Source organism: Lithobates pipiens, unplaced genomic scaffold (assembly GCF_037356315.1).
Source record: "Lithobates pipiens isolate NorthernLeopardFrog02 unplaced genomic scaffold, aLitPip1_a1.2 Scaffold_22, whole genome shotgun sequence".
Taxonomy (NCBI): domain Eukaryota; kingdom Metazoa; phylum Chordata; class Amphibia; order Anura; family Ranidae; genus Lithobates; species Lithobates pipiens.
The window spans coordinates 15,884,168-15,899,405 of NW_027507784.1; the positions used below are offsets into that span (position 1 = coordinate 15,884,168).

Here is a 15,238-nt window from a genome sequence, read left to right on the forward strand (position 1 = left end):
ATATTGTGAGAACCTGAGAGGAGGACTGTCTTATCCAGGGACACCATGAGGAGCAAGGGTTTCCCCGAGGCATCCTGAGAGATATCACTACAGGCGTGTGTGACTCTGTAGTGGGGTCAACATTGGGATGTGGGCAGGCATTCCAGCTAGAGGTGATGGTCACTGAAGTCACTGGATATCAATGGACTGTCACTAAGGTTGAATTTTGTCTATATTTGGACTTGATTTATGAGTTTTTTGGTTGTGCTATACTATATATTTTGTTTATTATGCAGGCTGCTATGTTGGTTAGTAAATTAGTGATGCATATTAATTAGGATATATCAAAGCAATGATTAAACTCTCTTCACTAGTGCAGAGGTCACTTCCATTTAAATCCCACAAACTGTTGGGTCTTTCTGGAAAATGTGTTTCCAGACATTTTGTATTCAGTTCATGTAAACATAAACCTCACCTGTCTGTGAGTCCCCTGGAGTCCATCTGAAGCCACCTCTTTGTCACCTTTGCCGCCATTGTCACATAGGCCCTTGCCATTTTGTGGAGGTTCTGTCTTCAATGAGGATTTAAGGTCATGTTCACCTTTAGTTTTCTCAGAGGAGGAGTCACATTCTTGATGTAGAACACTTTCATGTGGACTTGCCTTGTTTGTGTCAGTGTTGCTTTGTTGATGTGGAACCTCCTCACTTTTCTCATTTTGGTCTTCTTCACAAGTGTTGTGCTGTGATGTGACTCCAGAGTCATCAGGAATTGTGTCACATGGTGGGATTTTGTATTCTTCCTTCTCATCATCTGGAGATGGGTGGGACATGTCCTGTAATATCAAGATTTGGTCATATATAAACCTTTTAAAACTATTATAAACATACAAAACATAGACACGGAATGGTTGATTTACTCTAAAAATGTTTCCAGACTCTAGTTTTTGGTCTCACCATTTTACTGAGAGGAGGAAAAGAAAAAAAACTATTTACTGGGCAGACTATAGGGAAACATTATGCTGTGGTGGTGGAGAACATGAATAGGAATAATTTAAAGGTAATGAAGATAAACTAATTTGTTAGACAAATTTACCCTCTTACCTGTCAATTGGGATCTGAGAGGATAAAATCTATCATCTACTGTATCCCAACAATCACCCAACTAGTAGGCACAAGAGGGAGTACACAAACAAACTAAACTGTATTATTTCCCCATACAATGCCCTCTAGTGGCAGAAACGCTCATTTCTCTTGTTTGAGAACTGTATTCAGAAGTACAGTGTTACTTAAATTGTATTCCAGGGTTTGCCTGTCTTCAGCTGAGAGAGCTTGCAATAATTTAATATTTTACATAAAATCACAGATATCTTTATTAAGGTCTTCATGTTATATAGTTTGAATACCATGTCATAGATATATTATTTATCAATGAAAAAAAAAAACAAATGCCACACTCTTTTCTTTTTTTCCAATTTTTCCAGAAAACAAAAAACGTTTTTTTTTATCAGTCACGTCACAGAAGGAAATTGATTCTGCAATTTAATTTGATTCAATTGACTTTTACTTTGCATTCAGTCAACTATTTTGTAAAGCTCCATTCCAGGAAGGTTCAGTAGTATTGCTAGAAAATGTCCCTTCTCCTGTGTATGTTTCAATGTGAGTTAGGGACCTTAGATTGTAAGCATCTTGAGGGACAGGGACTGAATGTAAAATACAGGTGATACTCGAAAAATTAGAATATTGTGCAAAAGTTAATTTAATTCTCTAATGAAACTTAAAAGGTGAAACTAATATATGAGATACACTCATTACATGCAAAGCAAGATACTTCAAGCCGTGATTTGTCATCATTGTGAAGATTATGGCTTACAGCTCATGAAAACCCCAAATCCACAATCTCAGAAAATTAGAATCTTACATGCAATCAATAAAACAAGGCTTGTACATAGAACAATATCGGACCTTTGAAAAGTAGAAGCATGCATATGTACTCAGTACTTGGTTTGGGCCACTCAATGCGGCGTGGCATGGACACTATCAGCGTGTACCCCTGCTGAGGTGTTATGGAAGACCAGGATGCTTCAATAGCGGCCTTTAGCTCTTCTGCATTGTACGGTCTCATGTCTCTCATCTTTCTCTTGGCAATGCCCCATAAATTCTCTATGGGGTTCAGGTCAGGTGAGTTTGCTGGCCAATCAAGCACAGTAATCCCACAGTCATTGAACCAGGTTTTGGTGCTTTTGGCAGTGTGGGCAGGTGCCAAGTCCTGCTGGAAAACGAAGTCAGCAACCCCATAGACCTCATCTGCGGAAGGAAGCATGAAGCGCTCTAAAATCTCCTGGTAGATGGCTGCCTTGACCCTGGACTTAATGAAGCACAGTGGACATACCCCAGCAGATGACATGGCTCCCCAAATCAACACAGACTGTGGAAAGTTCACACTGGACTTCAAGCTTCTTGCAATGTGTCCCTCTTTTTCTTCCTCCATACTCTGGGTCCTTGGTTTCCAAATGAGATGCAAAATTTGCTCTCATCAGAAAAGAGGACTTTGGACCACTGAGCAACAGACCGGGTCTGTTTTTTTTTAGCCCAGGTAAGATGCTAAAGCCACCCCAATTGCTGGTGTTCTGCTGATCCTCTGTGCAGGAAGCTGTAGCAATTAAAGTCGGTGCACTGTGCCATCTGCACAGTGTGCACATAAAGCTACCCCAATTGCTGGTATTCTGCTGATCCTATACCACAGGCAGGCAGCTGTAGCAATTATAGTTGGTGTATTGTGCCATCTGCACAGTGTACACCTAAAACTACCCTAATTGCTAGTGTTCTGCTGATCCTATCCGCAGGCAGCTGTAGCAATTACAGTCAGTGTATTCTGCCATCTGCACAGTGTGCACCTAAAGCTACCCCAATTGCTGATGTTCTGCTGATCCTTTACCGCAGGCAGCTGCAGTAATTACAGTTGGTGTACTGTGTTCTCTGCACAGTGTGCACATAAAGCTAGTCCAATTGCTGGTGTTCTTCTGATCCTATACCGCAGGCAGGCAGCTGTAGCAATTACAGTTGGTGTATTGTGCCATCTGCACAGTGTACACCTAAAACTACCCTAATTGCTAGTGTTCTGCTGATCCTATCCGCAGGCAGCTGTAACAATTACAGTCAGTGTATTCTGCCATCTGCACAGTGTGCACCTAAAGCTACCCCAATTGCTGATGTTCTGCTGATCCTATACCGCAGGCAGCTGCAGTAATTATAGTTGGTGTACTGTGTTCTCTGCACAGTGTGCACATAAAGCTACCCCAATTGCTGGTGTTCTTCTGATCCTATACCGCAGGCAGGCAGCTGCACTAATTACAGTCGGTGTATTGTGCCATCTGCACAGTGTGCACCTAAAGCTACCATAATTGCTGGTGTTCTGCTGATCCTATACCGCAGGCAGCTGCAGTAATTACAGTTGGTGTACTGTGTTCTCTGCACAGTGTGCACATAAAGCTACCCCAATTGCTGGTGTTCTTCTGATCCTATACCGCAGGCAGGCAGCTGCACTGATTACAGTCGGTGTATTGTGCCATCTGCACAGTGTGCACCTAAAGCTACCATAATTGCTGGTGTTCTGCTGATCCTATATCGCAGGTGTTATATTCTTAATATCTAAATTTTAATTGGCTTTATTATACTTTATTTAAAATATGAATATTCCATAATGTGTGAAAGAAAAGTTTGAGTCAATTAATTCTATGTTATGACGTGCGATGATTGAAAATGTAAACATTTAAAACCTGTCAGGATTTTGATAAATGTTGTTTATGTTTAACTTCCCCAGCTCATTATATATATATATATATATATATATATATATATATATATATATGCTTTTAGAAATCTATCCTATGTAAAATGAGATGATGTTTAAAGTCTAAAGTTCTTTCTCCCCTCCTACATCCTGACAGATGTTAGATTGCTATAGTAATCACTCATTAGCCCACACTTCTGTAAAGGAGGAGTTATCTTTCGGGCGGGAAATTAGAGACTTTGGTTGATATAGTCATAAGATTGGGGGTCTGTCCTTCTCTTGAACATTTCTGCAGCTAGAAGGAACATCTCTGAAGGACACATCTCATGCACACAGATTTTTTAGCATACAAAGGGTTATTCGGCCATTTTAAATAAGTACAATAGACCACATGGCTTCATATATTGATAAGAAAGAAAGATACTAATGATTATCATTGTACTATTTTTGTAAGTATTCTTTTCTATTTAAATGTGTACAAATAAATACACATTTTTGAATTACGCTGACTCAGAACTAATTAAGGAAATCCGTCTCACAATCTCAATCAGTCTCACCAGATATATATAAGAGATATATATAAGACAATTGAAATATTTTTTACATTGCGAGCGATTTTTTACATTGGCTCAGTCATCCAGTCAATCATAAGTCGAAAGTTTTTTTTCCACTTCCATCCTTTGATCAGAGGGGAATGAAGTGATGAACAGAAATTAACTTTGCAAAGATTGAAAAGAACCTAGAAGAAAATTTGATCGATTGACTGTGAAAGACCGGAGAATTTCAGATATACAGAAGTCTTGACAGACTTGAATTTCGAGTACAGCGGGGAAACTGACGAGTTTTATATTTGGTGAGTAGAAAAGTAATATGGAATTTGTAGATGTTTTAGCTGATGAAAGTACATTAGAATTTAAAGGTTTATCGAAACAGGTCTCTGATGCTGTTTTATGGAAATCAATGTATGATCAATGCTTTCAGGCAAATGCTGACATTATTTACAGTCGGTGTATTGTGCCATCTGCACAGTGTACACCTAAAGCTACCATAATTGCTGGTGTTCTGCTGATCCTATACCGCAGGCAGCTGCAGTAATTACAGTTGGTGTACTGTGTACTCTGCACAGTGTGCACATAAAGCTACCTCAATTGCTGGTGTTCTTCTGATCCTATATCGCAGTCAGCTGCAGTAATTACAGTTGGTTTACTGTGTACTCTGCACAGTGTGCACATAAAGCTACCCCAATTGCTGGTGTTCTCATACTAATAATACTACAGGCAGGCAGTTGATTCTGCTAGATGCAGTACATACTTCCCAGCTTTGTGCAGCTACATCTCCCTGCAGGCCATTAGTATGTCTGGAAGGCCAACAAGGAGAGGCAGACACTCACGAGCCAATAAAAAAGGGCAAGCAGGCCCTGATGCTAGAGGCAACAGTGCTGGTTGTGGACACGGTGCATCCTTATCAGCATTTGGCCATGGGACACGCTTGTCCTTATTTTCTGCAGTTGGACGTGTTGAGCCACAATATGCCGAAGAATTGGTAGAGTGGATGACCAAGCCGTCCTCATCCTCCTCATCCTCTTTCACCCAGGCTCAGGGTACTGGCAAAGCTGGTTGGCTACCATGCACAGCTGCACCAGATTTTGCACTCTTCGGTTTAGTAAATTAACCCTATGATGACTAGTAATCTAATCTTTTTAAATGTATAAAAGAGTACTAAAGGTCCATTTAGGCAGTGCAGTTCTCTAGTTCAGTGGTCACTTCCCTGTAAATACCTAAGTCTGTTAGGTCTGCCTTGAAAATATTTCTCCAGACATTTTGTATTCAACTTCTGCTGCGAATCTAAACCTTACCTGTCTGCAAGTTCTCTGGAGTCCATCTGAAGCCACTTCTTTGTCACTTTCTCTGCCATTGTCACAGAGGCCCTTGTCATTTTGCATTTCAATCTTTGATAAGGTTTTCAGGTCAAGTTCAGCTTTTGGTTTCTCGGAGGAGAACACACATTCTTGACGTAGAACGCTGTCATGTGAACTTGCTTTGTTTGTGTCAGTAATGCTTTGTTCATGTGGAACTTCCTCAGTTTTCTCATTTTGGTTTTCTTCACAAGTGTGCTGATGTGATGTGACTCCGGAGTCATCAGGAATTGTGTCACTTGGCAAGATGTTGCTGGATTCTTCCATCTCAACATCTGGAGATGGGTGAGATGTGTCCTGTAATATCAAGTAATATTTGCAAGCTTAATAAATTTAAAAGGCATAGTCACATGATGATTATAATATGTGAACATGCTGAATGATCCCTTGAGGAGGTCTGAGCTGTCTAGGGGCACTGTGATGAGGATTCGTGTTCCCGAGGTATCCTGAGAGATATTTCACCAGGCGTTTGTGACTCTGTAGTGGGGTCCATATCATGAGAACCCAGGAGGTGGTCTGTCTTGTCCAGGAACACCAGGAGGAGCAAGGGTTTCCCTGAGGCATCCTGAGAAATATTACTACAGTCGTGTGTGACTCTGTAGTGGGGTCCATATTGTGAGAACCTGAGAGGAGGACTGTCTTATCCAGGAACACCATGAGGAGGAAGGGTTTCCCCCGAGGCATCCTGAGAGATATTACTACAGTCGTGTGTGACTCTGTAGTGGGGTCCATATCATGAGAACCCAGCAGGAGGTTTGTCTTGTCCAGGAACACCAGGAGGAGCAAGGGTTTCCCTGAGGCATCCTGAGAGATATTACTACAGTCGTGTGTGACTCTGTAGTGGGGTCCATATTGTGAGAACCTGAGAGGAGGTCTGTCTTATCCAGGAACACCATGAAGAGGAAGGGTTTCCCCCGAGGCATCCTGAGAGATATTACTACAGTCGTGTGTGACTCTGTAGTGGGGTCCATATCATGAGAACCCAGCAGGAGGTTTGTCTTGTCCAGGAACACCAGGAGGAGCAATGGTTTCCCTGAGGCATCCTGAGAGATATTACTACAGTCGTGTGTGACTCTGTAGTGGGGTCCATATTGTGAGAACCTGAGAGGAGGACTGTCTTATCCAGGAACACCATGAGGAGCAAGGGTTTCCCCCGAGGCATCCTGAGAGATATCACTACAGACGTGTGTGACTCTGTAGTGGGGTCAACATTGGGATGTGGGCAGGCATTCCAGCTAGAGGTGATGGTCACTGAAGTCACTGGATATCAATGAACTGTCACTAAGGTGGAATTTTGTCAATATTTGGACTTGATTTATGAGTTTTTTGGTTGTGCTATACTATATATTTTGTTTATTATGCAGGCTGCTATGTTGGTTAGTAAATTAGTGATGCATATTAATTAGGATATATCAAAGCAATGATTAAACTCTCTTCACACTTCCGGTTCCGGCGCCGCATGAGCTAGCTGCGCTCCCGCCTAGCTCCCGCTGCAGAGCCCAACAAATCGGCCTGAAAATCCGGCTACAGCGGCCCCAGTGCTCCACCAAGGCTCCGGGTGGTCCCCCACGATCCCCGCTCCTATGGATCGATTAGTCGAAAATACGGGATCCCGCTCGTACGCGGCCGCGGACCGGCCGCAAATTGAGCCCCCGGCGTCGGCCTACTCGGCTCCGGCCCACTCCGCTCCTCCTTCTCAGGCCTGTGCAGCAGATCGACCGGACACAGACATGGAGGTAAGCGGGGTCGCCACCCCAACACCCCCAGCTACCTCAGGTCCACCACACCACACCACCGTGGGCACACTGTACAGCCCCCTCACAACCCTAATGCTGCTTCACACCAGCCGCCCCCGGGGGATGATGGACACACTAATCGCATAGCACAAGCTGTGGCTGCCCTGCTGTCTCCCATGATCACAGCTTCTGTGGAGAAAGCCATACAGGCTGGGATGCATCAAATCAAAGCCCAAATCACAGAGCATGCTACCAGACTTGATGACCTTGAACATAGAATCTCTGAGGCAGAGGATGATCTGTATCAATCCCAAGCCACTGAGCGATCGCAGGAAAAAGCGCTTCAATTTGTCTTCCAAAAGCTGGACGATTTAGAGAACAGATCCAGACGATCCAGCCTGCGTTTCGTTGGTGTCCCTGAATTGCTCCCCAACGCCAATCTGGGCGACTTTTGCGCGAAACACATCCCGGAAGCACTCGGTCTTACAGGCCCCTTTACGGTGGAAAGGGCACACCGCATAGGATCATTTAATGCGGATCGCAAAACTCACCGTCCTATCATTGCCAAATATCTGAACTACGCGGACAAAGCCGCAATCCTACAAGCATTCCGGCAGTCTTCCTCAGTGCAAGTCGATGGGGTCAAGATTTTGATTTTCGCGGACTATTCTATTGAAGTATCAAAAAAACGGAAAGCCTTCCAACCGATCTGCTCAGAACTGTTTAAATTACAAATTAAGTTCTCTCTGGCATTCCCTGCCGTGCTTCGTCTCAAGTCCCCCAAAGGGGAGCAACTGTCCTTCCAGGACCCCTCTGAAGCGGAGGCTTTTGTACGCTCACTTCGTTCAGGTCCTTCCCTGAATACTCCTTCCAAGTCTGCCTCTACTCTCCGTGCCTTGGACCAGAGGAGCCCCAGGAAGGATTCCCCTAAACGATTCCGAGCTTCGGATCCGGACCATCGGCACCGCAACTTTCCTCGCTGAAAGTCCTCTATCCGTCTTTCCCTCGTTTTACATCACTTTACACCGGGAGCTGATACTCTACTGGTCCTGTAGGCTTTGGTCAACGGACGCCACGAGTTTTCAACAAATGGCCTACTCCTCCTCGGCTTCACGCTCGCGTCCTTGGATGATTGTTCAGGTTTTTGTTTATTATACCACGTTTACAATCTTATCTTTGTACCGTTGATTCAGTTGTTGTATAGGATTTCATTGCCATACCGGCTTTTGTTCTGTTCCTCTACTTGTTTAGATTTTAGCATGACTCCACTGTGTATTGCTTCACCCGTCCACCTTTTACTCGTTACGCTGTGACACATATCCTAGTCCGGCGGGCTTCCAGCGACACTACGACACTGCCCGCATTTTACCCCTGCTCCTGCGGGGCTCTGCTGGAGAGCTTCCCCCTTATGCACAGTGAACTCATGCGGAAAAAAGAGAAGTACATGCTGGTGTTTATTTGTTTGATTATTATCCTTTTATTTTTATTGTTTACCCCCCATGCCCTTTTTTCTCCTGCCCTTCCCTGGTTCCTTCCCCGTGACTTGTTGGGTTCTCTCCTCCACCATGCAAGCTTCCCTGGTCAACACCTTATGCCCTGTACCACCATTGATCTCGGCCTAGGCCTTTTAAATATCCTCGATCACCTGTATCTCATATCCTGCCATTCACACCCACTGATCCCGCTCCTCTTAGAGTAGTCTCCTGGAATGTGAAGGGTCTCCGCTCTCCCCAAAAGAGAATGAAGATCCTTCGACACCTTAAAAGACTCAAAGCAGACATTGCCTTATTACAGGAGACCCACCTACATGCTTCCGATTTTCCACGCATGCAAAAAATGTGGGTGGGATCAGTTCATGGAGCCGAGTCAGTGGGTCGGAAGGCCGGGGTATTGCTCTTGATTCACAAAAACCTTCCCTGCACAATTCTATCCACTCTCTCGGATAACATGGGTCGTTTCTTCACCGCCGAGGTACGGATAGGCACTAAGGATATGTTTATTTCCACTATTTACGCCCCTAATAACCCCTCTAAACAATTCTACTCTGAACTTTCTTCGTGGTTACTTAAATTCACCCACTTACCTCATTTAGTAGGGGGTGACTTTAATGACGTTATGCACTCTTCGATTGATAGATCCTCCTCAAAAAAACAACCACAGAATGACTCCTTAATGATCCCTACTCTCTTTGCCTCCACCATGGATTCCCTACACATGACAGACCTTTGGCGTCTCAGCCACCCTACTGACAAAGAATTCACGTTCTATTCTAGCCCCCATAAATCCCTAGCCAGACTTGACCATTTTTTTGGTTCAGACGACCTCATAACCTTGGTATCCGAATCTGAAATCCACGACATAGCGGTTTCTGACCATACCCCAGTGGCAATCTCCCTAGACAGACTGGATCTCCCTCCACATCCTAACCTTTGGCGCTTTCCAGCTTTCTTAGCTAATAATTCAGATTTTCTGACATTCATGGATAAGGCCTGGGCGGAATACTCCTCCGCAAACGCCTTACATGCGGCTGATCCGAATCTTTTTTGGGATGCGGGGAAAGCGTACCTTAGTGGTCGCATTATCTGTTATGCCACATCCTTTAAACACAACACTCTCAAGCATTACAAATTAGCCAGTGCCAGGCTACATGCTGCCCAACGTCAGCTCTCGTCCTCCAATTCCACCTTGCATCATGATGAGTGGGTTGCAGCCAAGTCAGCTTTTGATACCTGGGCTGACACTCTTGAACGTTCAAAGAGGGCTCACTTGGCTGCTACCCTTCATAAATATGGCAATAAAGCCGGAAAACTCCTCTCCAGGCTTTGTAAAGGAGGACATCGCCCCACCCACATCACATCCCTCCGGGATTACACGGGACAGACACATTCTTCCCCACAAGCCATAAACGAGACCATGCTGAAATACTACACTGATCTTTATGCACCTGAGCCCATAGTACGAGAAAAGGCTCAGGCTTTTTTAGACAATGTGACACTTCCCACTCTATCGGCACAACAATTAGAGACCCTCAACGCCCCCATCACTCTTGCTGAAATTGAATCTACCATTCGTCATCTGCACCCTCATAAAGCGCCAGGCCCAGATGGCTTTACGAGTGACTTTTACAAAAATCTCACCCATTTTGTAGCGCCCACTCTCCTCTCGGTTTACTCCTCCATTTGGGCGGGGGGTCCCTACCTCCCATCCGGGAATCAAGCGGTAATTAAGCTTCTCTCTAAGAAAGGTAAAGACCCGTTACAACCCGGCTCTTACAGACCTATCTCCCTTCTTAATCTAGATGTGAAAATCCTCTCCAAGATTGTCGCCACTAGGTTAGCTGATATCCTCCCCCATCTAATCCACCCTGCCCAATCGGGCTTTGTCAAAGGTCGGACAGCCACTCTAAACATACGCAAAGTTTTACTCGCTCTTGAATCTGACAAACAGGACCCCAATGGTTCCTATGCTATTATTACATTAGATGCTGAGAAAGCTTTCGATAACGTCAGTTTCGACTGGCTATCCATGACCCTATCTAAATTAGGTTTCTCAGGCCCATTCAGTCACCTAATTTCCTCGATGTACTCCTCTCCAACCACCCGTTTGGTAGCGGCAGGCCTCCTCTCACCTAACTTCCCCTTACACAAAGGTACCAGGCAGGGATGCCCCCTTTCCCCTTTACTTTTTAACATAGCCTTGGAACCCCTTTCCAGATACCTATCTCATTCAGCTCCCCTCCAGGGCATAAAAATTGGAGGCATGGAACTCCGCACATCCCTGTTCGCTGACGACATCCTTATTTTCACTTCTAACCCCTCACTTGACATTCACACCATTAAAACTACATTTGACGAGTTTAGGTTGTGCTCAGGGCTTCGCATTAATTATACTAAGAGTGAAATTTTACCCATTGGCTCCCTCTCCACTCCTCCCTGGGTCAGTGACTCCCTATTTTCTGTAGCATCTTCTTGCATCACCTACTTGGGAATCAAAATTGGTAAATTGCCTTCTTCTTTATATCAGCTAAACTATCCCCCTTTGTTAAATAAAATATTGCAAGAATTGACCAACTGGATGGATCTGCCCCTCTCGCTCATGGGAAGGTGCCACCTTGTAAAAATGGTCAGCTTTGCCAAACTATTATATCCTATGCAAACTCTTCCTCTTCTGCTCAAACACAAAGATGTTACTTCTTTGGAATCTGCTATCTCTAAATTTTTATGGCACGGCAAAAGACCACATATTGCTTTCAAAAAATGACACCTTCCCAGGGGAGATGGGGGTATAAGTCTACCTAACATTAGGTTATATAATTTAGCCTGTTTACTCAGAACAAGCCTAGACTGGATTACACATTCGTCCAGATACTCTAATTTTGATTTGGAATCCGCTATGGCTCGCCCTTTCTCATTGTCCGCCCTGTTACATTGCCGCTGGAAGTCGGTACCCCTCCCCCACCAACACAACCTAGTCTTCAGAGACACAGCAATAGCATGGAGAGAATCTAGAAAATTGGCCGGACTTACGCCTTTCTTATCTACGCATTTACCCATTCAAGGTAACCCATGTTTCACTCCAGGTCTCCATTGTAAGGCCTTTTCCGAATGGTCGGCACGGGGCTTGTCCTTTCTTTCTTCTTTGTGCGACTCCATCACCGGCAAACCGCTCCCCTTTCAGAAAGTGAAGGACGCATTCCTGATTCCCTCCTCTCACTTCTTCTACTACCAACAATGCATCAGCTACATTGCTCATACTTGTAAGGAGGCCTCCCGTCGATTCCAATCAAGCTTCATGGATCAGCTGATACGCAACGAATCTTTTAAAATATCGGATATCTACAAGCCGCTTCTACAACGATCACAGCCACCTGCTTCCTCCACCTCTTTTGCACGATGGTCCTCTACATTCCCAGACTCAGATCTTGTCCATAAAATTCTGCTCGGACTAAACAAAGTCCTCAACCTGACGCCTAATGAAACCTGGAGGGAAACCCAGCTTAAGATTGCCCACAGGGTCTACATTCCTTTTCTTTCTTCCAAATCATCATCAAATGGGGCCTCCTGCCCTCATTGTCATCTTCCGAAGCCACCCCTCGCTCATCGTTTATGGTTTTGTCCCGTTATCTCTACCTTTTGGGACCAGGTCTTGGCCTTCATTTTTGATGTGACCTTGATGAAACTACCTAGAGAACCTCTCCTCCTAATCTTTGGTTATTGGGACCCTATCCTGCTACCTTGGTCTACCTCAACAAGCGCTAGACCCTCTCCAGGATCTCTTCCCACACGAGCTACAGTGGACTGGACCTTGTTGTGCTTACTGTTGGCCCGCCGTCTCATACTACGATTCTGGCTCCTGCCTTCTGGCCCTCCAGCCTCCCAACTCCGCAAAGACCTTCTATCACTCCTATACACAGAGAGGCTCACAACGGACTTCTCGAATGATAAACAAAAAGCTGACTTTCTTGCCAGATGGCAACTATTCATGACCACAAACGTCTCTATGCAAGACCAACGCGAGCTGGATCAACTCTCCTTCATCTACAAGGTCCCGCTCAATTCCTGATGCCAATGCGAGTCTCTCATGCAGAGGCCGAAACCCTCCCCATGAAGACTCTCTTCAGACCTCTCCGCAGTTCTCCAATTCGCCAGGAACCCCTTTCGGACTTTACCACTGAACCCCCCCCCTCCCTCCCTTTGTCCCCCCTGTTTTTCTCTTTCCTCTTTATTTTAGTCAACACATCGCTTTCAAAGTTGCAGCTAGGCACTTGGCCCCTGGGGTACTGGTTTTTATTTATTTATTTTTTTATATATATCGTTATTGACTGTACTATTTAGGCCGCGTACACACGCGGGGACTGTTCGCCAAACTTTGTCCGTCAAACAGTTTCGGCAAACAGTCCGCTCAAAATTAGCATGGACGGACATGGCCACACACGACGTACGAACAGTTTGCTGAAACCGTGCGCGATGACGTGAACGGCACGTACGACGGGACGAAAAATACGACATCCTATACACTGCATTATAACTTTCGGCGTGTAAATCCTTTCTGAGCATGCGCGGAACTTAGTTTGTCGAACAAGCCTACACACGAGGGAACTGTTCGCTGAAACAAGGTTTCAGCGGACAGTTTTTCGGAATTTCCGAAAAACCTTGTTCAGCGGACTGTTCGCTGAAACTGTCCGCTGAAAGCCCACACACGAGCGGACTGTTCGCTGAAACCTTGTTTCGGCGGACAGTTTCAGCAAACAGTCCCCGCGTGTGTACGCGGCCTTAGGGTCCAAAACAGTAGCTGATCTATCTATCCAGTCTGGTCATTGTTGTTTAGTTTTTTTTTCATGATAACTCTGTCTTGGTACGTTCTACACTTTGTGGTTCTATGTCGCCCCAGGACGTGACTTTGATATGACCTTGATGTATATCTTGTCTTTAATGATCGTGCCTGATCATAAATCTTTGTATTTTTTTTATTTTCCTAATAAAAATTATTTAAAAAAAAAAAACTCTCTTCACTAGTGCAGAGGTCACTTCCATTTAAATCCCACAAACTGTTGGGTCTTTCTGGAAAATGTGTTTCCAGACATTTTGTATTCAGTTCATGTAAACATAAACCTCACCTGTCTGTGAGTCCCCTGGAGTCCATCTGAAGCCACCTCTTTGTCACCTTTGCCGCCATTGTCACATAGGCCCTTGTCATTTTGTGGAGGTTCTGTCTTCAATGAGGATTTAAGGTCATGTTCACCTTTAGTTTTCTCAGAGGAGGAGTCACATTCTTGATGTAGAACCCTTTCATGTGGACTTGCCTTGTTTGTGTCAGTGTTGCTTTGTTGATGTGGAACCTCCTCACTTTTCTCATTTTGGTCTTCTTCACAAGTGTTGTGCTGTGATGTGACTCCAGAGTCATCAGGAATTGTGTCACATGGTGGGATTTTGTATTCTTCCTTCTCATCATCTGGAGATGGGTGGGACATGTCCTGTAATATCAAGATTTTGGTCATATATAAACCTTTTAAAACTATTATAAACATACAAAACATAGACACGGAATGGTTGATTTACTCTAAAAATGTTTCCAGACTCTAGTTGTTGGTCTCACCATTTTACTGAGAGGAGGAAAAGAAAAAAAAACTATTTACTGGGCAGACTATAGGGAAACATTATGCTGTGGTGGTGGAGAACATGAATAGGAATAATTTAAAGGTAATGAAGATAAACTAATTTGTTAGACAAATTTACCCTCTTACCTGTCAATTGGGATCTGAGATGATAAAATCTATCATCTACTGTATCCCAACAATCACCCAACTAGTAGGCACAAGAGGGAGTACACAAACAAACTAAACTATATTATTTCCCCATACAGTGCCCTCTAGTGGCAGAAATGCGCATTTCTCTTGTTTGAGAACTGTATTCAGAAGTACAGTGTTACTTAACCACTTGCCGACCGCCGCACGACGATATACGTCGGCAGAATGGCACGGGCAGGCATATGGGCGTAAATTTACGTCCCTGCCTTCCCGCGGGTGGGGGGCCCGATCGGGCCCCCGCCCGGTGCCTGCGGCGGTCGGTATTCGCTGGGGAGCGATCCGGGATGAGGGGGCGGCCATTCATTCATGGCCACCCCCTCGCGATTGCTCCCGACGAATGGAAATCCTTCGTGACATCACTTCCTCTCCTGTAATGTAAACACAGGAGAGGAAGTGATGTAATCTCTCCTCTGTGTCGGTATTTTTCGTTCCGGCACCGAGGAGAGAGGATCGGTGAGTTGCACCAACACGGCACTTCACAGTAGAACATGCCAGGCACACTCACACCCCCCC

The 15,238-nt window shown here is 44.8% G+C and overlaps 3 protein-coding genes across 3 annotated transcripts in view; 1 reads left to right on the forward strand and 2 right to left on the reverse strand.

Moving 5' to 3' along the window:
- The window catches only part of LOC143923342 (kinesin-like protein KIF13A), a 511,776-nt gene that overhangs the window by 140,455 nt on the left and 356,083 nt on the right, over nt 1-15,238 (forward strand). The window lies entirely within an intron of this gene.
- LOC143925348 (uncharacterized) lies at nt 419-5,978 on the reverse strand. Its single transcript, XM_077449921.1, has 2 exons — nt 5,624-5,978; nt 419-811 (listed from the first exon to the last, which is right to left on the reverse strand). The coding sequence occupies exons 1-2, from the start codon at nt 5,948-5,950 to the stop codon at nt 434-436; spliced, it is 705 nt and encodes a 234-aa protein (XP_077306047.1). The 5' UTR covers nt 5,951-5,978; the 3' UTR covers nt 419-433.
- Nucleotides 14,015-15,238, reverse strand: part of LOC143925164 (uncharacterized) — a 44,709-nt gene continuing 43,485 nt past the window's right edge. The window contains exon 8 of the mRNA XM_077449779.1: nt 14,015-14,392. Coding sequence (XP_077305905.1) covers nt 14,015-14,392 — 378 coding nt within the window. The remainder of the gene's footprint in view (nt 14,393-15,238) is intronic.

Coding starts and splice junctions, on each gene's coding strand:
- LOC143925348 (XM_077449921.1), bottom strand. CDS start 5,950: ATGGAAGAATCCAGCAACATCTTGCCAAGTGACACAATTCCTGATGAC. Junction 812..5,623: donor TCCAGAGAACTTGCAGACAG/GTAAGGTTTAGA, acceptor TTGATATTACAG/GACATGTCCCACCCATCTCC.